Genomic DNA, 22,462 nt, shown 5'->3' with positions numbered 1-22,462 from the left:
AAAGATGAAGGATTCTGAAAGGGGGGGGGCGCCCACGAGGAAGTGGGGGGGAGAAAGTTTGCTAGTTCCTTATGAACTGCAAGCTAGTTGAATGCAAGCAGAGGACAGGCCAGCAGTTCCAATCTGCATTACTTCAGCAGATCTCAGCTAGTGAAAGCATGTGGTTCAAATATCAGCATTTTACTAGTAGCTCAGTCCAGATGCAAATACCCATTAATATCAACATCAGCAAGCCACTTTTAGAAGATTGAGTGTGCTGGTAAAACAAGAGACTGAACTAGAATTCCACGTATACCAGGTAGGGCTTACATACTAACCCATCAAGGAACTAGAGGTGAGGAGATGACCAAAGTGCACACATCCAAACAAGAGGAAGACAGTAGGAAAAGGTCATTAAAGGGAGGGAAGGAAGAGCTTGAAGCAACAGTGGTGTACGCATGGGGAAGTGTTGCTTTATACTTTCAACCAGATGGTATATTTAAGTCATAATCCCATGGCCCATTATTAGATGTACTTTTAGTTTGTAGATTACTAAAATCATGAATCTTCAAGGGGCAGACAACAGGGAATTCGCTAATTTGTTTAGATAAGAGATTAATTATAGCTCAAGTCAGTTTGGGATCATTCATGAATTTACAAGTGCAACTTTTTGTTCACAGTTTTGGCATAACCACTTTTACCTTTGGTGCCACACACACGCACACACTCTGTCTGAACAAGCAACACACTGTACACGTAGGCCAGTAAGTGTTCAGGTGAACCTCTCCCATGAGGAAGCACTCAATTAGTCAAGAGAAGTTGAATTGTTTCAACCTGAAGTTGAATTTTATAATGAAGTTTTAACTCCAACTTCGAATGGAAGGCTTGCTTGTAAAAGGTCTATGCAGAATGCACGAACGGAAGCATTTCGGAGGCCAAAAGGAATATTCCCTGCACACAGCAGGGACAAACATCAATATTAGTCTAGCCCATAAAAATGGACTCATATACTACCTGAATGAAACGTCTCATCTTCTGGAAGTGTGGTGAAGCTAAACTAGATGTGCACACCTAGGCATGATTTGGTCATCCAGGAAGAAGTATTATTCCTCATCCCTAGTCTCCATGCCTCAGGACCCTCTCCAAGAGAAACTTGAGGAATATCCCCTACTGCACCAGTTTGGGCAATCTGCATAACACTTGTATTTGGGATCAGATCAATAACTGATACTCAGATTATTCAACTGGAATTGACAGTTGTCTGATTTGGGGGGAGGGATAGCTCAGTGGTTTGAGCATTGGCCTGCTTGAGCTCAATCCTTGAGGGGGCCATTTAGGGAAGTGGGGATTGGTCCTGCTTTGAGCAGGGGGTTGGACTAGATGATCTCCTGAGGTCCCTTCCAACCCTAATAATCTGTGATTCTGTGATTTGAATGAGATATTGATTCCTGTAAACCTATAAACAATCATTGCAATATTAAGTATTGACATCCACAACTGTATTCATTGTTCAGTTTATTGATGGGGCACTTGTCTTGAACTCTTACAGCCTCTTCATTGTTTTGAAAACATGAAAATCATGTTTCTTTAAAAGAAAATCAAGCTAGCAGCTCTGATTTGTTATAGCTGATTAATACAGATAACGTGCCATTTGCATCAACATCAGCACCACTCAAACATCCCACCCCATAATCACAAAAAGAGACCTTATTGTAATGCATATGTGGTAGCCAACTGGTTTCATATCACTGTATCCCACTGCTTAAATAAGAGTAGAAATTGGTGCAAGAACCTTAACTGGGCTTCTTAGAGTTCAGTATTTAAACATGAAAGTTAACAACCTATAAGTTTTTGGCAGCGAAAGTATTCTTGCAGTGTTAAGCATACATTAGCACAGGTTTTCTTGTGGGGGAGGACAGTTAGGTCACCAGACCCTGAAGCCTATGGGTTCTAGCAGACAGACCATGACACACACCACCTGTGAAAAAGGAGAAAGACTCATGGCCTTCTTCCTGATTCAGCAACTGGACAGGACTTCTGGTCCAGGGAGGATCCCAATTCTTCAGCTGGGGTTGAAAACAGCTGGGCATACTGAGATCCCATAAGACTGAGTGCTTGTTCTGAGCTGAACTGGTAACTGCAAGGAATCACCTTAAATGAGTTGGTGAAAGGACTGCTCCTGCTAGAATCCATACGAGGGTAAACTCTGGCAAGCTTATTAGCAGGCCTGCCACTTTTTATTGTTAAAGATTTTCTCTGTAATGCTTTTTACCTTACAAATAAAGTAGTCTTGCACAAGAAGCATGTGGGGTATCTTGCAATGGTAGGAATTACACCTGTTGACCATCTCTGAAGAGAAAACAGGAAGTGTCCTTGGGCAACTTGTGTATGCTGTGAATGATAGTGAAGGCAGGGAACTGTGTAGCCTGGAAACACACTAGTCAGAAGAGAGAGGTGCACAGATCTACTTCCAGAAAGGCAACAGCCAGGAAGCTGGAAGCCTGAGAGCAGGTGTCTTTGTTGGGACACTGAAGGAACTACAGCTGCAGTTGCCCTGAACAGTGACAGTCCCCATCTATCACAGCACTGAAGTGACTTCTCTTCTGGTCCTGTGTGGAGCACCAGTACCTCGTGCACTCTGGAATGCACAAGCTGAAGACAGAAAGTCACCACCCCCAAGATCTTGTGCAGAAATAGTAATAAAAGATTTGTCTAACAAGAGGACAAACAGAGTGAAATCTGACTTAAGGGGAAGGCAATTTTTATTCAAAATGATTTTTGCTCACATGTCAGACTCAGAGCTAAATCTCTCCCCATTGCTTCAGTTAAGGAGAGCCTCCAGTCCTCATATGGGTCTTCTATAAGGACAGCTTCAGAAGGATGGGGAAAACCAAGACAAGATTCTGCATTCCCAATTTCCAGAGTAGTTAAAAACCCAACCCCAAGATCAGATGTTTGGATATCCAAGGAGCCAAAACCTGCACAAACCCAGGCATACTGTGCCATGCTCCTCCCCATTTCAAATTCCCTTTACTGGAAAACCAACCCAAGCTGCAGGACTGGAGATTGCAACTTCCACTTAATATTAGAAGACCCAACAGGAAAACAGGAAGGGGAGCAGGGGACCTAGCAGCTATCAAGAGCTCATTCTTATGGCCTTTGTAGAAATTAGTCACACACACTCCTCAGACATAACTGACTGAGGCCTGGTCTACACTTGGGGCGAGGGGGGCGGGTGTCGATGTAAGATATGCAACTTCAGCTATGAGACTAGCATAGCTGAAGTCAACGTATCTTATTTCAACTTACCTCCCGTCCTCACAGCATGGGATCGACGGCCGCGGCTCCCCTGACAACTCTGCTTCCGCCTCTCGCCCTGGTGGAGTTCCGGAATCAACAGGGAGTGCGTTCGGGGATCGATCTATCGCATTTAGACAAGACGCAATAGCTCGATCGCTACCCGCCATGGACGTACCCATAATCTCAATCTGAGGAGCACCAATAGGTTTCTCTCCCAACATTAATACTCCCCTGGCCTTCAGGTCTATCTTCCTTTCCCACTAGCCATAGCCATTTGCAATTTCTGATGCACTCCAGGACTGGATTGACATACAGCACACTACTGCAAGCTCCACCACAAAGACCTGCAGAGATAATAGGTGGCACAAGACAGCAATTCAGGGCCTTACCTTTTGCACATGGGTAATGAAAAAGGAAGCTACTACCTCAAAAGACCAGGCAGATACTAGACTTAAACCTCTGTTTACAATGTTCAAAAGGAAATCTATGCCCCCAAGCACTAGTAAGAAGGGACAAGGAAGCAAGAAACTAATCCTGGTGCACAGCTCCTTGACACACATTTCAAAGCTGTGGATTAATTAATGCAAAGCCACCTAGATTCCCACTCTTAATCTCCAGTGTCATGTCTAATGAGATATAGTCTTCCCAGTGAGAATTTCTCACACTCAGAACGCAAAAGAAAGTCTATTAAAAAATCCCACACAAGCTTCTGCTTGAAACTGTACTGATCTATTGGCTCAGAATTAACATTTAAACAAGGGCTTTGCATAAGACATAAGGCAAGAAAATGCCTATCCAAAGAAATGCAAAGCAGCAAAGGATAAAGAGCAGAATCAGTTCAGCTTGCTATTCATTCTTCCTCTGATACCACAAGTCAGTTTCTGAAGCTAGATTCAAGAGTCCTCTGGCAACTTAAAATTGTGTTTGTGAGCTGCACCTAATATACTATCCAAGTCTTCAGTTTTTGCCCTGGAAAAGAGGGATAGAAATATGGCCATCTCTAAACACTGGAATATTTATACCCATCTGTACTCAGATCTGAAAATGGACAAGATTTATAGCAATAAGCAATACTGCCCCCCAGCCCCTCCCCAACCTAAAAAAACCTCACATACAGCAACAGGCATGATTCCTTCTAGATATACAAAGTGGTAAGTGCACCATGTTCAATTCACCAGGCCAAGCAAATGAAGACCATTTCAGGAACTCTCAGCATTTTGAAACACAAATAATTAAGACCAACAAGAACACCGTCTTCCAACACTTGACAGCTGCCTGCTTAAGGACTATACTTACACTATAGGCATAACTACCTACTTAAACTCCAAAAAGGAAACAGAACTAGTAAGACAAATGCAAGCAGCTCAGTGCAGAAACACAACCAGAAGATTTATAAATAAGGCATCAGTTTGTGATTTTTTTTAAAAAAGGATTTAATTCTTCAACTTGACCTACACCAGATAAATACAAGGCTGTAAAGCCTGACCATACTCTGCAAGAGTGTCTCCAGCAGGAAAAAAGGGTTTCAATTTACATCAGCTGATTAGACTTCTAATGCTTTTAACTTAAGTTTTTATTCCAGCTAAGACCCAGCCAGTTACTTTCTAACAGACATATGCTCTGTAAAGATTTCCTAAAACTAGGGCTCAACAGCTCTGGTAAGACAATGTGCATTCTCCAGAATGAAGTTAACTTTAATCCCACATTCTGCCTTGATGAGATGGCCAAGAGTTAGACCTTCCTCTAGCCAAGTAGCCATCTGCATGCACCATGACCTGTTAAAATGATGCATTCTCAGCAACTGTTGTTCTGATTAGCTTACCCCTAATCAGAAGTTTGTTGTTTCCAGCAACAGACAGTTCTCAGGGGACTAGCTGAAAATGCAGGGGTGCAGCCTGGATCAGTAAGAAAGGGATCCTGCAGAGAGAAAGCTGGCAAGAGTTCACTGTCTCCTGACTATATACACCAGATGTTGCTACAGAGCTAAATGCATAGCTCACATAAACCCCAACTTGCATGGTTTGCTAGAAAGACTTTTTAAATACCTTATGTTGCTACACCATGCTACCACCTCCACACCCCTGTATGAGCAAAGAATGATAAAAATCAGGCTGCGATATCCATTCGCTGACATAATAGCAACTCAATTTTAGGGAAACTGGGGGAGGCACCACCATTTTGAGAGACCTAAATGCAACTTTAGCTTCATTGGAGAGCAACAATGAATGGACTCCCACAACCCAGCCTCTCCTGACACTACAGAAAATAATTAATGCTACTTCAGGCTAATAGAACTGACCTGGAAAACAGGCCATCTATCCTTGAAAGAAACTTCAAGACTAACCCATCTAAAGGAGGCAGATTACCCTCTGACTTTGAGCCAACTGGTAACTGGACAGGAACACATCATCCAACTCCACGTGTTTTGAATTTTCAGAAGTGCTCTTAGGTTTCAGGATTGGAGTGAGACGCCAGTACAGTAGAGGAGTTCTACAACATCTCTAATCCAAGTTCTCTGGCAGCTTAGTCTGCATTGAGTGTCTCCATGCAAGAAATACTCAATAAAAAAAAAGTTACGTGTAGGGCGAGGACCTTGTACAGCCAGAAAGTACCAGATGGAATCTGTCTTGCTGAACTCCGCCCCCCCCTCCCAAATCTACACAAAAACCATGCACTAAACTGAAGTCTGCAAACCAAAGTGAAGTATCAGTAGAATTTGACATAGCACCAAGCTAGTCCATCTCCAGAATCCTGGTATAGCAAGTTGACTGTTAGCCTGACTAGCAGAGTTGCCAGACAGTACTGCAACAGACGAGCTCTGGTAGAGGTGGAGGTGTACCCAAGGGAACAGCTGGGTGACATCACAGTAGGGATTGCCCCCAGAGGTGAGAATTAGTCTAGTGTACACTCAGTACCACCATCACATCAACTCCACCAGTGGTGGAAAGAATGGCATAAGCCATTGGTAACTGGGTTAATCACCATGTCATCTAACCTTGTTCAGAGCAGGTGTAGGTGACATGACTACTCAAATGCCAGAGGCTGCCTGTACTGTCTATTCTAGGCCTCCCCACAATTGCAGTCTATTCTAGCTCCTTTCCAGGGTGCCACACAGGTGGTAGTAATGGTGGAATTTAAAAGAAAAAACATAGTTTAGACAAAGCCTATGATGCTGTAGTTAGATGCTTTTAGAACAAAATGCTCTAGAGGTGCAAGATAATCTAGTCACAAGTGAAACAGACTCCAGTGGACTTTGGCATTTTGCAGTGATTCAGAGATGTTTTATCAGCTTTCTGCAAGAGCTAAATTGAGATAATGACTAAGGCACAAAAGTAAAACTGTGGGTAAGCTTTAATAGTTCTTATCTGTTCAAAAATAGGCTTAGCAGAATTTTTTAATTGACAAATATAGGTATTTATTTTTTAAGCATTTATCAACTTAAATGTTCAAAGTTGTGGGAAATTAGAGAGCAGTCAGACATTTAACACTAGTAGACATTGAGATTCAAAGAGTTAAAGCTTTATAACTTTATACAACTTGTCAACATCTCACATCAAAAATATAGAAAGTAAATATCCTTAAATCAAATTCTAATTAGTTCTCAAGCAGCGTTTTTCTTATTTTGCCTACTTCTAAATTTCAATCAATAGAAATGTGTCAGTTTGTGTGTGCGCGCGCGGTGAAATCCATGTTTGCCAACATTACCAATCAAAATCTAATCCTTCCAAGTCTAATTTATAAAACACCACACATCCGAGTGCTTACAAGAGTTAAGAACAGTTATAGTAAAATACGTTAACAGCTACTATTGAAAACTTCCCTTTTGATGGTATTAGTACCAAGCAGCAGTCAATCCTAGGACATCCCATTAGCAATAGCTCTGCTGTGCTAAGAAGCCTCTTAAGGATTTCAGCTCATCTTTCCAGCAGGCAAGATATTCCTGAAAGAGGCTTCTGGCTAACTCTACTCTCAGCATCATAAATTGAGTGGGAGAACACTCAAGCCACCTGGGCAAATAATGAAGAGCTTTTCCATTCCTACATTGCTTTAGTCAGGGACAATAGCACAAGCTGCAGAGAAACCTTACCGATGTGGTGGACTGGATCTAAAGGTAATTTGATAGCATTGGTATGATCATCTCCTGGAAATTCATTAAGACAGTAAAAAGCATAGGAACTGGAGATAGTACTGCACTGTCAAAAGCAACACAGGCTCGGTTCCATTTCCCACCTTATGACTTGCTGCAAAATAAGCTTTAAAGGAACACTGCAGTATGACTCAGGAGGAGGATACGGCTGAAACAACTGCTTATAACTCAGGATATAATGGTTATACCTCACTGATCCATACAAGGGGGAGGGGGTAAAGTGGTCTATCTGATAAGATACCCTAGGGCAGCGTTTTCTCAAATGCGGCCACCATAGGCTTTTCTTGCTGCCACAGCCTCCTGGGTGATTGGGGGGGGGGGGGGAGGAGGGGAGAGACGGAGACAGGGAGTAACCTTCCCCAAGGGCTGCCAGCAGGGGCTGGTCTCTGTCCCCTTCTGGAGCCATGAACTGTACGAGCAGGCAGTCAGCGTGAGTTCCGCACCTTCCTGGGGACGGTGGGGCTTGGGCTTCAGGCTCTCGCCATGCAGCAGCAGGCAGCTCCATTCCCCAGCCGCAGGGCTCCAGGCTCACCTCTCCACACCTCCCTACATCCTCTAGTCTCCACCTGTGCACCAGGGCCACAGGCTCTCACTTTGGGCTTACCTCCCCCCCATCTATCCCCCTATCTCTTGGCCCCCTACCCACCTCCTCATCCAGAGCTTAGTTTGTCCCTCAGCTTGAGTAAATCTGCTGTGAAACGCGATATTAAAAATTATACAAAAATCTCACTTTTCACAGACTTACTAGCTAGCAAGTCTTAAAAAAAACCCAAAATCACCAATCCTCCCCCCCACACTCCCTACCAAAACATTCAAAGCACTTTGTTTCTATTCTGTTTAGGTCCAATAACGAATAGACAACTGTACTCTCTTTTTTTTTTTTACTTGAGTCTGAAAAAACCTTACATCAATTACAATGATTTGGACATGTGCATATTGATTTGTTTTTCATAAAGTTTAAGTATTTTAGGAAAAGTTGTCAGAGTGGCCACCAGCAAGAATTAGTGGCCACACTCTGGGGCCATCCAAAAATTTGTTGCGAGAACCACTGCTCTAGAGAATGATTTCAGTACATGCAACCCTCAAAGCAACACATGGAAACTAGAAACATGAAAGCAGATTCCCTCCCAGAAACAGAAATACCTCTTCCCTCATCCTAATCTAGTTAGCAGTTGCATCACTACTGTCTCCTTTCCTTGTCTCCCCTAGTTACATATCCAACTCTTTACATGGAGGAATGTACAATTTGCTGCAACTGATGTGAAGCATTTAAAGGGCCACTATGGACTTTAGGTAGTAACACCAGTAGAGAAAATGAGAAGCTCTTCAAGAATAACCAACCTAACTCACCCTGGAGGGCTCATTCTACTCTTCCCGCACAGCCTGTTCTAACCTATCAGTTGAACATATAGTGAAAGAAGGTGGGAGGGCATGAAAAGCCAGCACCACAGATTGTTTAGAGTCCTTCAACAGCCAGAGGGTATATCCATACATACACACACACACACTCCCCACACACACACCCTCTGTGTCAGACAGACTATGGCACACTGTTGCCATAAGAATACCTCATGTTCTCACAAACAAAAAAGGATGTAGTCCCAGTTAGCTGTCACCATTGTGTTGTAGTATCTCCAGGCAAACAGAGTATTCCCTCCCCTCAGAGACAGGACAGCACTGTCTCACTGCATGCAGAACAGAGCCACCAATTACAAGCTCCACACGTGCATACACAAGAGTCCCAGTAGACACAGGAAGGATTCAGACTTCAAAGACAAGCAAACTGGATTCAACTTAAAACCATCATGAGCATTACACAGGTTTCAGCAGACATCAAATAGAAGCCATTTAGCACAATGGAAGCTTACTCATTACAGAATCATAGCAGATGGAAAGACCTATTTGATCTTGCCAATCCACCTGGAAAAAAAAAAAAAAAAAAAAAAGCAGCCACACTACACTTACAAAACACAGGCTACATCAATACTAAGATACTAAGTTTGATATGCCACCATTCTGTGCTATGTTACAGTGGCCATTAAAGCCCATGCATTTCCTGTATTCCTATTTGGATGAAACAGGGTGATCTTGAAACTGTTCTCCTGTATCCATCTTTATTAGTCTATTGTAAGGGAAACTGCAAATATCCTCTTTTCTTCAACTAAGAAAGTTCTTTTCCCCCACCCCCAGGGCTGATGAAGGAACAGGATGCAGTTTCCTTAAGGGCAGGTCCAGACTAGAGCTTTAAATCGATTTTAAGAGCTCTAAATCGATTTAAAGCTGTAACCGTCCACACTACAGAGTGCATAAAATCGATTTTAAGGGTCCCTAAAATCGATTTTGGAACTCCATCAAAACGAGAGGAGTAACCCCAAAATCGATTTTTTAAAATCGATTTTATGATAGTGTGGACGGCCATCGAAGTTAATGGCCTCCGGGACGTATCCCACAGTGCTCTAGTGGCCGCTCTACACAGGTAAAGGTACTCTTCTGCTGGCCAGGTAAACAGGAAAAGCCCCGGGAAGTTTGAAATTCCATTTCCTGCTTGCACAGCGTGGAGCTCTCAGCAGCAGAGAGAAGAATGCAGTCTCCTGAAAATAGGAAAAGAGCTCCAGCATGGAGCACACAGGAGTTACTCGATCTGATAGCTGTATGGGGAGAAGAGTCAGTGCTTTCAGAACTGCGCTCGAGCAGACGAAATGAGAAAACCTTTGAAAAAATTTCTAATGCCATGCGGGAGAGGGGACATACCAGGGACTCGTTACAGTGCCGAGTGAAAGTGAAAGAGCTCAGACAGGCGTATCAGAAGACCAAAGCAGCAAAGGGCAGGTCAGGCTCTGCCCCCAAAACATGCCGGTTCTACGACGAGCTTAACGCAATATTGGGGAACAGCGCAACGACGAACCCCCCCTTGTCTGTTGATTCAGAGGTGGGCGTTGTGATTCCTGCAACTACGGAAGATTTATTTGATGGCGATGATCAGTATGATGAGGACCAAGAGGAGGAGGCTCCAGCAGAGAGCACAGAGCATTTTATCCCCCCAAACAGCCAGGATCTTTTCCTCACCCTTACTGAGGTTCCCTGCCAGCCATCTCAAGGCAGTACTCCAGAAAATGAAGCTGAGGGACCGTCCTCTGGTGAGTGTAATTTTTTTTACTAAAAGCTTCGGTTTACTGTAAGCCTTTTTTAATGGGTGCTTCAAATCACTACCTGTACTTAGAGTCACTGACCAAGTAGATTAAAAACCTTTCCTAAAACAGTGACCCATGAGGTGGTTTTTAGAAAAGTCTCCATTGTAACAGGGCGGATTCATCCTGCTTGTTGGGGGAACGCGAGAGCAAAGCAGGGAAGGAGAGTAGCTTTGCCGCGGTTTGCTCTCGCGTTCCCCTAACCACCCAGCAAACCGCAGGCAAGGAGACCTTCTTGTTCGGGGACCGCGAGAGCAAAGCAGGGAAGGAGAGTAGCTTTGCCGCGGTTTGCTCTCGCCTTCCCCTAACCACCCAGCAAACCGCAGGCAAGGAGACCTGCTTGTTCGGGGACCGCGAGAGCAAAGCAGGGAAGGAGAGTAGCTTTGCCGCTGTTTGCTCTCGCGTTCCCCTAACCACCCAGCAAACCGCAGGCAAGGAGACCTGCTTGTTCGGGGACCGCGACAGCAAAGCAGGGAAGGAGAGTAGCTTTGCCGCGGTTTGCTCTCGCGTTCCCCTAACCACCCAGCAAACCGCAGGCAAGGAGACCTGCTTGTTCGGGGACCGCGAGAGCAAAGCAGGGAAGGAGAGTAGCTTTGCCGCGGTTTGCTCTCGCCTTCCCCTAACCACCCAGCAAACCGCAGGCAAGGAGACCTGCTTGATTACCAGGACAATCTACTACAGGGATTACTAGCCATTATTAACTTAACATTTTCTCCGGACACGGTCTGTGTGCTCCCCTGACCTGCGTCTAAGCAGAACTCTCTGTCCTCAGCCACAAGCAATAAGTATTAAATGAATCCTAAGGTGACCTTGTGGTAAAGTAAAATGTTCCAGGTTCGGTAACAGGCACAGGTCAGTGAGGAGAAAGACTGTATGCATGGTTGTGTGAAATGTGTCTCTTATGATTCTTTTATCACTCTTTCCAAACCCCACCCCCCCCACACACAGCTGCACATTTCTCCAGCCTCCCTCTCGCTTCTCATCTACGTGGGGGGGGTATCATAAGAAGACTGAGGAAAAGGAGGACGCGTGAGGACATGTTCACCGAAATTATGGCAGTAACCCGTACAGAGAGAGCTCAGCAGGGAGACTGGAAACAATTGGTCGCAAAGTACAGGGAGGCTGCCAGTCAACGCAAAGACAGGAGGGACCAACGCGAAGACAGGAGGGACGCCAAAAATGATGTCAGGTGGCAGGAAGATCAGCGCTGGCGAGCAGCAACTCTGGATCTTCTTCGTGATCAGACTGACATCCTCCGCGATATGCTGCAAGAGCTCCGTGGTTTCAGAATGCCCCTACAGCCCGTGTATAACCTCCCTCAGTACTCACCCTGTCCCACACCTTCCAGAACCAGGCGTGTAAGAACGCGTGGGGGAAGGCTCTCTGCACCAGCCCCCTCCACTGCTGCGGACACTCCAACCAGAAGGCTTTCATTAGATTGAAAAGCCCTTTGTGTCCTGTTTTTTCCCTCCTCTAATGATCCAAACTTCTCCCACGGCACCTTTGCCTATTCTTACTCTCAGGTCATGCTATTAAGGCAGTGTGACTGTAGTTTGGTAATGAACTAAAGCAAGCAGCTTTGGAAAGCTGCACGGAAGCTAGTTATCAGCATCAGGATTTGACAATTGGGGATATGGGTAATAAAGGGAAAACAAAGAAAGCAGCCATACCGTAACCTGGTCCATGAGAATTCTTTTTCTGTCTTCTCTGATGCACTTTCTTCTTTCAAACCTCCCTCCCCCTTCCTCCAAACCTCCCTCGCTCCGTCCCCCATAGAACGCTGAGTTATGAAATTTCATGCACAGTATTGTAACAACAAGCATGATGCTTGATTGATGAAAGGGTCTGATTTTAAATAAAGAACACAATTCTTGTAACAAATAGTAGTAACTTTATTTTCAATAAAAAAGCAGTTAAGGAAGGTTGCAGGTACTGTGCCTAGCAGCAGACGGAAGCAGCTAATGGTGGAGGTAGGTAATAATTGGGAAATACAGAATTATATGTTTTCCAATGGACAGCTCTCGCAAGTAACCTAAGCAAGCAATTGAGGAATGCTGCAGGCAAAGTATCTTGCAGCAGCAACACTGCATAGACGGGGAGGGCAGCAATCAATTGAAAGGAAAATCAGCATTCAAACTGTACCCTGGCCCATGAGGAAGCTACTTTTCAGTGCTTCTCTGATGCGCACAGCATCCTGGTGAGATCTTCTAATTGCCCTGGTGTCCGGCTGCGCATAATCAGCGGCCAGGTGGTTTACCTCAGTCTCCCACCCCGCTATAAAGGCCTCCCCCTTGCTCTCACAGAGATTGTGGAGCACACAGCAAGCAGCAATGACAAAGGGGATATTGGTTTGGCTAAGATCTGAGCGAGTAAGAAGCGTTCGCCATCTCGCCTTAAGCCTGCCAAATGCACATTCTACCACCATTCTGCACTTGCTCAGCCTGTAATTAAACAACTCCTGAGCACTGTCAAGGCTGCCTGTGTATGGCTTCATTAGCCAGGGCATCAAGGGGTAGGCTGGGTCCCCAAGGATAACTATAGGCATTTGGACATCTCCAACTGTTATTCTCTGATCAGGGAAGTAGGTCCCTTGCTGCAGCCGTTTAAACAGTGTAGTGCTCCTGAAGACACGTGCGTCGTGAACCCTTCCTGGCCATCCCACGTGGATGTTGGTGAAACGTCCCTTGTGATCCACCAGGGCTTGCAGAACCATCGAAAAGTACCCCTTGCGGTTAATGTACTGGGCACCCTGGTGTTCCGGTGCCAAAATAGGTATGTGGGTTCCATCTATGGCCCCCCCACAGTTAGGGAATCCCATTGCAGCAAAGCCATCCACAATGGCCTGCACGTTTCCCAGAGTCACAACCTTTCGAAGCAGCAGCTTAATGATTGCTTTGGATACTTCCAGCACAGCAGCCCCCACAGTAGATTTGCCCACTCCAAATTGATTCCCGACTGACCGGTAGCTGTCTGGCGTTGCAAGCTTCCATATGGCTATTGCCACTCGCTTTTCCACTGTGAGGGCTGGTCTCATCCTGGTATTATGCCGCTTCAGGACAGGAGAAAGCGAGTCACAAAGTTCAAAGAAAGTGCTCTTACGCATGCGAAAGTTCCGCAGCCACTGCGAATCGTCCCACACCTGCAGGACTATGCGGTCCCACCAGTCAGTGCTTGTTTCCCGTGCCCAAAAGCGGCGCGGAACGGGTAGAACCTCACCCATAACCGTCAGGAGCTCCAACGTGCAGGGGCCCGGGGAGTCAGAAAACTCGTTCTCCAGTTCGTCATCGCTGTCGTCCCCGCATTCAAGCATTCTCTCTTGCATTTCTGCATCATGGGTCAGCAGTGATAGAACGAGAATGCGTGAATTATTTACAGCATTCGCGATCAAGGACAAGAGCAGACCTGGATCCATGCTTGCTGCAAAATGGCGTTTCCCTCACTGCAGCCAGTAAAAACAGCGCGAACTGACTGTGTGCCGTTTACAGGAAGGGGGGGGGGGGCTGTACCCAGAACCACCCAGGACGGGGACTTTGATCCCATCATGCACTGGGCTAGTAACCCATAATTCCAAAGGGCAGGGACCCGTGCAGGAACTGTGGGATAGGTACCCAGAGTGCAACGCTCAGGGAAAAGATGGACGCCAGGGAACATGGACGCTCAACATCGATGTAAGTAGCCCTAGTGTGGACGCGCAAAATCGATTTTATAAAGCCTGCTTTATAAAATCGATTTTACCCTGTAGTGTGGACGTGGGCTTAGAAAATATTTCCATTCCAATTCTGATTTACTCAGAAGCCCTGCTGGTAAATGTGTGGATATCAGCTCATGACAAGCATCTAACTATCTAGTGACTTAACAATTCTCAGGAAATGGACAAAAGTATATTCTCCTGTCCTTTTTTACTGAAGATAGGAGAGCAAAAGGACAGAGTGCACCTATGAAGTCTCCAACATTACTGTCAGTTCCAGTTAGCTACAAGCTGCCACACTGCATGCTTACATTTAATATAGGTAGTTTTTCCTAGGTACTGAAAACCAGGGGGCAGGGGAAAACACCATCACCACATGCTCAGAGAAAAAAAATTGCAAATTCCAAGAACCAGTTTAAACAGAAGTGCTTATATTTTAAGTGCATGAAGAATGAAGCATGTTAAGTTACTTGTGTTGTACTTAGCCGGGGGACGGAGGGGAGATAAGTCAGCGTGAACTGTAAATGGAGCAAAAGGATATTCGAATTCATACTCAAAATACTGACAAAACAAGCATTCAAGCCAGGAGGCCTTTAAACCAATTTATAGAGGAAGGGAGTGATTGCAATATTACTTTGACCATCAGGTTAAATTTTCTAGTTTTACTGTATTATATTATGCTTTGCACACATGCACACAAATCATTGACATGTCTTTCCATTTACAGAATCAGAGCATCTTTATTACAGAGTCAGCAACAGGATGGAACACTGCTACTATCTTTACATTTGTTGATGGAGCAGCAGAGGTTATGTGCTATACATAAACAGCACTGAAGTAGGCAGGGTTGACATTCAAAAACACACACAACTTACACCCTCGACTTCTGGTTTGAGAAGAGTTAAAATAGCCAGATAGCAATGGCAAAAACAAGTCCTTAACTAGCACATGCACTTCTTGCATCTGTGTGAGGCAGGAACAACAGGAGGTTTACCAGCCCCAAGAGACTTCACTGTAACACTAAGTCTCAACAGAACTACTGTGAGAGAGTATTTTATAATACATACACAGAGGATACAGTACTTGGAAATAGTGCTTCTATTTTAAACTATTAAAAACAAACAAGATATCAGATATGAAAGAAACACACAAGTCAGTCACTGAATATGTAACAATCCAAGAACAGTTTCCCCAACCTACACTTGTGTTTCTCCACTTCAATACCTCACACTCTTTTTTGTTTCACTACAGGAGGCAACCAAAGAAGTGAGCTAAAATCACTGGAAATACCTAGAGGCTTTTTTGTTTTGTTTTTTAAAAAACAAACAAACAAACCTTGCACATCTTGATTTCTCCTCCAACCAAGGAAATTCAGATGAGTTAAGAAGAGAAAGACCAAGGTTGAAGATCAGAAGACAATTTTGCAGCCAACTTCCCCCTCCCACAAAAAAAAAAAAAAAGCCCCTCAAGAATAGTCTTTGCTATAATCAATCCTGCAATCTGAAGCTACTTAAAAATAAAAATACTGCTAACTAAAATATTCCTGTAGCATCTCTTTACAGTAGGTAAGCACCGCTTAGATGCCTTCCCATTCCTGCATTATGGTATTGTGGTGCCCTACAGAACTAAGTATATTCAGTGAAGCAAAATGGTGTTTTCAAAGCCAAAGAGTGTGGCCCAATGAGGCAGTAGAATCACTGCAGCTCCAATCTAAGATGGCAGCAGAGAACACAGATGTTAGAATATACAGATCCACTCCACCATCATTCCAATTAGACAGCAAGTCACTCAAGTACAGGGTAAGCAACGCAAAGGACACAAGTATCCTGCCAGTGTCTCCTCACACACTTGGTCCTATGTAGCCACTAAGCCATCTGTTGTCTACCAAGCATTTTAGGCTTCAGAAAGAGACACTGAACATATCACTGAGTCCCAACAAAGGCATGGTGCTGAGCTATCTGAACCACCGCTCCAATCCTATGTAGGATGGGATATTTTGTACAAAGTGGCCCCACAGCTGTTACGCAACCAAGGACTTATTCAGCCACAGGATAGAAGGCAGCGCTTGTGCCTCACCTGGGCAGCTCAGCCTGCGGCAGCATTACCCGTCCAGCCCCGAGGAGCCATCTCCCCATTGCCGTTTGGCATCTGGGCCCAGGGGGCTGGTGTTTTACCCTCCCCGAGAGGAGGAAGAGCTTCAGCTGCTCTCAAAGGAACTCAGGGTCTGTGCTCATTGTTCCAGAGGCTAAATAATTTCCTGCCTCTCTCCGGGGGGCGGGGGGACGGGACAACAGAAGAGATGTATTATAGACTACAGGCAGAGAAGACAAGCTGCCCCACGGCTGATCTACCTCGGGGGAGGGCAGGATACCCTCCCCACCTGCCCCTGGGCGGATCCGCCCCGGTGGGGCCCCCCGCAGGATACCCTCCCCTCCCCCACCGGCCCCAGGGCGGATCTGCCCCATGGGAGGGGGCAGGTCAGACACTGCCCCCCCGTGGATCTGCCCCATGGGTGGGCAAGGGGCAGCACACGCCCAGCCGGGGGCTGTCTGAGGAGAAACTGACGAGACCCTCCCCCCACAGCCGGCCCCTCACCTGCTGGTACTCGGCGTCCTCCGGGCGGAAGTCGGCGCTGGCGGCCTCCCAGCGCAGGCTGAAGTGCGGCAGGCGGTGCAGGAGACTCACCCACCAGGGCGGCGAGTAGCTGACCCCCGCCATGCCCGGCCCGGCCCGGCCCTGCCGACGGCCCCCTCCGAGACCCGAGCCGCGGCCCCCGCCTCACCCGCAGCCGCCTGTCGCTGCCATGGGGGGGAGGAAGGAAGCGCCGCCGGCTCGGCTCGGCTCTCTCGCGCTGGCTCCCCCGAATCAGGCGGCCGGGCCCCCGCTGCTCCCGGGCGGCGCCCTCCCCCGCATGGCGGTGCCGGCTCGGCCCAGGTGAGCGGCTCCCTCCCGCGCGCGCTCCGCGCTGCCAGCCCGGCCGCTCGCTCGCTCGCTCTTTGTTCGCGGAGACTCCCCCGCCTCCCCGGCTGGCCCCGCCCTCCCGCTTCTCATTGGTGCCGCCCGCCGCCGGCCACGCCCCCGGGCGCCCTCCCTGAGACGAGTGTGCGGGGTCTCAGGCCCGGGCGGGGGTCTTCGGCCCCGGCCTGTGTCAGCGACGGGGCGTTGCACCATCACTGCTGCACCTAGGGTGACCAGATGTCCCGATTTTATAGGGGCAGTCCCGATTTTTGGGTCTTTTTCTTATATAGGCTCCTATTACGCCCCTGCCCTTGTCCCGATTTTTCACATTTGCTGTCTGGTCACCCTAGCTGCACATCATGCCACTCCATCACCACCATGCCAGTGCATGATCATGCCACACCACTGCACCACCACGTGCCACCAGGCCACTCCGCTGCACCAGCATGTGGCAACCCAAACCACTGCACTGCCACCACACAATGGGACTCAATCTGGTTGACATCTTTAGTCATTACTTCTAGGTAAATATTGGAATAATAAAACCATCCAGTTACAGTTAAACCCCTGGTGAGCATGATATCAACTAATTTGGTTCTTCACAATTATATTTGTGCACAATAACCTTCTGTACTACAGACAAGTCTAAAAGAGGAAGGATGGGGGAGGGGACAGTACAATTTCCCGAATGTGTGCAACAATCCTAGAACATGACAGAGAAAACAACAAAATTGAAAGTTAACTCAGAGTTACAAATACATCTTTTGGCTAGCAGGTTATTTAACAGTGATAGCTAAATGTAGAGAAGTCATCCTCTGCATCTCTTCCCACATCTTTCCTCCTACTCCCAATCTCTCCTCTCCTGCCCCCCAAATCAAACCTGCACAGTGCAGCTGATGCCTAAATCCACCTCATTTTACTTCCATCTGGAGCTGAGCTTTCTGCACTGAGGGAAACTAAATGACACTTAGTCAGTTTCATTCTCTGTGCTAGGAGAGTTGTTCTTAAAACTTGACAGGAGCTAGAATTAAACTGACTGTGTGCTGGTCATGTTCTACCAGAAGAAGCAACACCAAAGTGCTCTGTCCTCTCACCCTTCTTGGGCAAGAAACAAAAATACAATCTAAAATGGTTGTGTTGATTTCTCACCTGCAGTGCTGGAATTGATAGGTTTCTTCCCCAAATAATCAACTTGAATATAAGTCAAAATTAGGGCTAAACTCTGCCAGATTCTCTAAACAGACTATTTGTATGTCAAGTTCTTTGCCCCAGGTATGAAATTACAGATCCTTTGTCTTTCTCCATTTCACTAGTCAACAAGAAAACAGTATTAGAATAATTAGATGGTCCTCAGAAGACAGAAGCTAGTAGTGGGATAGCTCAGGGATTGGATTCCTGCCCAGTATCTGAATCAGTGTTGTTCAATATATTTATTAATGGTTTGAAGGGGAAAGTGGATAAACTGTTGATGAAGATTACTGACAATACAGAACTATTCCGTTTAGGAAAAACTAAGGAGAATCATAAGTAACTTCAGCTGGATCTAAGTACATTAGGGAATCGGGCAGCACTATGAAAGATGATTTTAAACTTTCATAACTGTAATGTAATTAATATTGGGCAAAATAATCTAAACTTGTGCGTGCTGAGGGGTTCTAAATTTGTAGGAGTGCCTGAGGAAAGAGAACTCGGAGCATATGTGAGAAATTCAAAAGTAAAGAGGATTGGATAATTCTGATCTTTAAGAACAAGCCACCTAAGCTCATTAAAGGTTAACCCAATCTCACATTAATTGCTTGCAAGGATCAGTACAGAATGTCCTTTTTCCTTAAACACAAATGTTGTACAGCATTCCACATTCATGTAGGCACATTATCTAGCTGAAGCACCAAAACATTGAGTCTTAGTTAATGATAGAAGCAGAACAGTGAGTTTGATGGAGTAATACTCTGATCCACTTTGGCAAATATGGTCAGTATTTATACTTTTTCAAATTTAATATAGAGTTTTTAGTGAGCATCGGGTATAGTATGTCAAACGGACGAATAAATAAAGTCAAGAGTTTTGTTTATTCCAAATTGAACAAGGAGTTACTAGCATACCTGGTGTGGTGTACAGAAATGCAGAGATATGGAACAATGAAGACAAGAACTCCAAGGGGGTAATCCTGACCCCCATAAAAGTCAGAGGGTGTTTTAATATTGACTTTTATGGAGGGTCAGGATTACACCCCAAGTATTTAGAATTGGTAAGTGTATAAAAGTATTAAGTCCCCATCCTACTTGTTTATTAGAGGTATTTATATGGCCCTCATCCCTGTAGTATCTGAGCACCTCACAATCTTTAATGTCTTTCTCCTCACAACACCCCTGTAAGGTAAAGAAGTACCGTCAGACCCTTTTTCCAGATGGGGAATAGAGACACAGAAAGACTTGCCCAGAGCAAGGACTTGAATCTGCTAGATATCTTAAGTTCTCTCCTGAAAACATGTAAACATCTTAACTGTTGAAATTCATACCCACTTTTCTATCCTCCAAACCCATTCAGGAGGTTTTTTTTTTTTAAATAGTCATAGATTCCAAGGCCAACATGAGTCGTTTTGCTAATCTCATCTAACTTGCTGTGAAACACAGGCGATAAAACTTCCTCAAAATAATTTCTACAGCATATTCAGTCATTCAGGTTCCCATTGTTTTTCCAGATCTTCCATTCATATGGGTGGGTTTCAGTCAGTCCTTTAACAACCCATTCATACTTCCCCAGTCAGTTATGTGACACAAACACCTCATGTCTTCTGCTCTGCCCCAAGAGCAGCTTTTAAACTTTTTAGCACCACTGGAAAATAAGCTCTAGTCAAGCAAGTCACTGCCATGAATAGAATTCATACAAATATTATAGAGGATTCCCACTTTGTCACATCTTTTCCCCTCTGACACAGAACCAAGCAGGGTCACTTTATCCAGTCACCTGGGGAAGTTCAAACTCACAATTGTTATCATTGGATGCCCAAACCAATTTCCCATCCCCTTGATAGCTGTCCTACTAGGCACTTTTAAGATTCTTACAGCAGAGTTTTCACAACACAGGACACAGCAATTTCACACTCTACCTTAGGTCTTGAGATGACACTAGAAGCGTGCACATGACATGCTCGAGATCAAAAGGAATTATTGTGAAGAAGTTCTATGGCCCGTTTTTTACAAGTTAGACCAGATAATCACAATGATCCCTTCTAGCTTCGGAATCTATGAATCCAAACAAATTTCTGGCATTCTTTAGGTCCTGATCCAAAGCCCACTGAAGTTAATTAAAAGACACAAATTACATGAGCTTTGGACTGGGTCCTTAATTTGATCTGGCAGACAATCAGTACATAAATCAGACCCTTGAATTAAATAAACCCCTAAATATTTCAGTATGAATTGACTCTATTATGCATAGCACAACAGATCATGTGTTGTGCTCTTAACAGAGCCATTCATACATTGTGACTTACTTAAGGTCTGCAACCTGATTAAGCTGGAGGGTCCTTTCACATTCTCTAACAAACAAAGATTAAATAACACTATTTTTAGATTCAAAAAGTAAGAAGTGGAGTGTATCCTCTTGGGAAATGTACTGAAAATTAAGTAAATTATCTGACTAGCTTCAGGACCTTGCAGTAAATAGGGATGAGAAATAACAAGCAGCCAGTGCCCTCAAGCAGGAACAGTGGAAATCACAATTTCACCAGCCTCATTACAAAGATTGTATTGTTTTCTATGGAGATTAAAACTTGTAAAAAAAGTTTGTTGTTTTTCATTATAAAGGAATGTTCCCATATGTAAGTGAATTCTTACTGTAGAGAGGCACGTGGTCTATTATTGCAGGAGCCCTCAAACTTCTCTACAGTACAGACCAAATTTTAATACCGAGATCATTTCATGGGCCACCTGCCTCCCACTGGTAATCACGTGAACCACGCATTCTCAGCTGTGACTGTAGAACATCCTTGTGGCAACACACATGAATTGATTACATGAAAGAGTGAACGTAACATGTTTTAAGTATAACTTATTGCAATTTAGCAGCTGGAAAAAATAAAAACAGCCAGCACCATGTGACCAGCCAGTTTTTCATGAGCCACCAATAAGCATTCCACAGACCACAGTTTGAGAACCACTGGTCTATTTAAATAGTTTTAGAATTAGGAAGCATTATGACATAAATCAAGCTACAAAATCTGTAAATAGCTTAGTTTCTCTATTTGAAAATGAGTATAAAACCTACAACTTTATCCTCTAAACACTAGGAGATGAGTATGGATCATGAACACCTTTATTTTCAGGGAGAGATTTTACCATATTATCCAAAAGCAATTTAGGATTTTACAGTGTCTGCACCAGTATAGCTTATATAGATATGGAAAGCAAAAGACTAAAATGGGCTCTTTGAAAAACTAGGATAAAATGTTAGTTTCTGTAAAGTTTTGAAATATATAGTTGATTTTAATGTCTTTTTTACTGAGGAGGGGCTTTCTGCACAGACCAAAACAGTTTACAGGAATCCTTATAAACAACGGTAAGTAGATTTTAAAACACAGAGGATTCAGGGCTAGACATACAGTAGCATTGCTAAAAAGGAGTAACCATGAACTATAAAAGCCCAGACCCTTCGGCCCTTTTGTAAGAAAAACTCTCATTTTCCTGCACAAGGACTGCAGGATTCTGGTCAAAGTGTTTTGCTTAATTTTGTTTTGTTTTGAGTGCCATCAAGGAGGAGGCAGACATTATTTTGGATTCACACATTCTAAGATTTTTCACCTTTAGTTCAACAAGCTGCAATTGACAATCCTAGGACAAGGAGCTGACAGAGCTCATTGTGAAAGCTGGAAATATCCTTATGCAGGTAACCAGTGGCAAGGTATTTATGTCTCATAATTGTAAGCTGAAATGCTCTTGGCTGGAATCCGTTCTACAGATGTTCCTGCCCATGGACAGAAAAAAAATCTCTTCTGCATCCACCGAGCTCTCAGTCAGCAAAAAATTGAACATAGAGCCATCAAAACAACATTGAGACCTAGTTTGACAGCACTGCTGTAAATCATTCCAAAGTGTTTCAGTCTGTTTGAATTACAACAAGCTGAATACCATTAAGTAAGAGTATAAATGACAGAATAACAACAGTATCATCATGAGGATCAAAGTGGTATACAAGCTGGAG

The 22,462-nt window shown here is 44.7% G+C and overlaps 2 protein-coding genes across 6 annotated transcripts in view; one reads left to right on the top strand and one right to left on the bottom strand.

Moving 5' to 3' along the window:
- TTYH3 (tweety family member 3) overlaps positions 1–17,183 on the bottom strand; it is a 112,823-nt gene extending 95,640 nt beyond the window's left edge. The window contains exon 1 of one of the 5 annotated variants that reach the window (XR_007776119.1): positions 16,898–17,181. Coding sequence is in view for 4 of the 5 variants with exons in the window: in XM_050966321.1 (XP_050822278.1) it covers positions 16,898–17,020 (123 nt within the window). In the remaining variant the exon portion in view is untranslated. Of the gene's footprint in view, positions 1–16,897 lie in introns of all 5 variants that reach the window. The other 4 variants (XM_050966321.1, XM_050966320.1, XM_050966322.1 and 1 more) reach the window with 4 other exon arrangements.
- On the top strand, positions 10,136–12,300 carry LOC127057555 (uncharacterized). The gene is made up of 2 exons (XM_050966365.1): positions 10,136–10,563; positions 11,563–12,300. The coding sequence occupies exons 1-2, from the start codon at positions 10,158–10,160 to the stop codon at positions 12,054–12,056; spliced, it is 900 nt and encodes a 299-aa protein (XP_050822322.1). The 5' UTR covers positions 10,136–10,157; the 3' UTR covers positions 12,057–12,300.
- Positions 17,184–22,462: the final 5,279 nt, after the last annotated feature.

The sequence above is a fragment of the Gopherus flavomarginatus genome, chromosome 9 (assembly GCF_025201925.1).
Source record: "Gopherus flavomarginatus isolate rGopFla2 chromosome 9, rGopFla2.mat.asm, whole genome shotgun sequence".
NCBI lineage: Eukaryota > Metazoa > Chordata > Testudines > Testudinidae > Gopherus > Gopherus flavomarginatus.
Note: the sequence above shows the minus strand (reverse complement) of the source record. Positions and strands in the feature narration are given on the sequence as shown.

Coding starts and splice junctions, on each gene's coding strand:
- LOC127057555 (XM_050966365.1), top strand. CDS start 10,158: ATGCGGGAGAGGGGACATACCAGGGACTCGTTACAGTGCCGAGTGAAA. Junction 10,564..11,562: donor AGCTGAGGGACCGTCCTCTG/GTGAGTGTAATT, acceptor CCCCACACACAG/CTGCACATTTCTCCAGCCTC.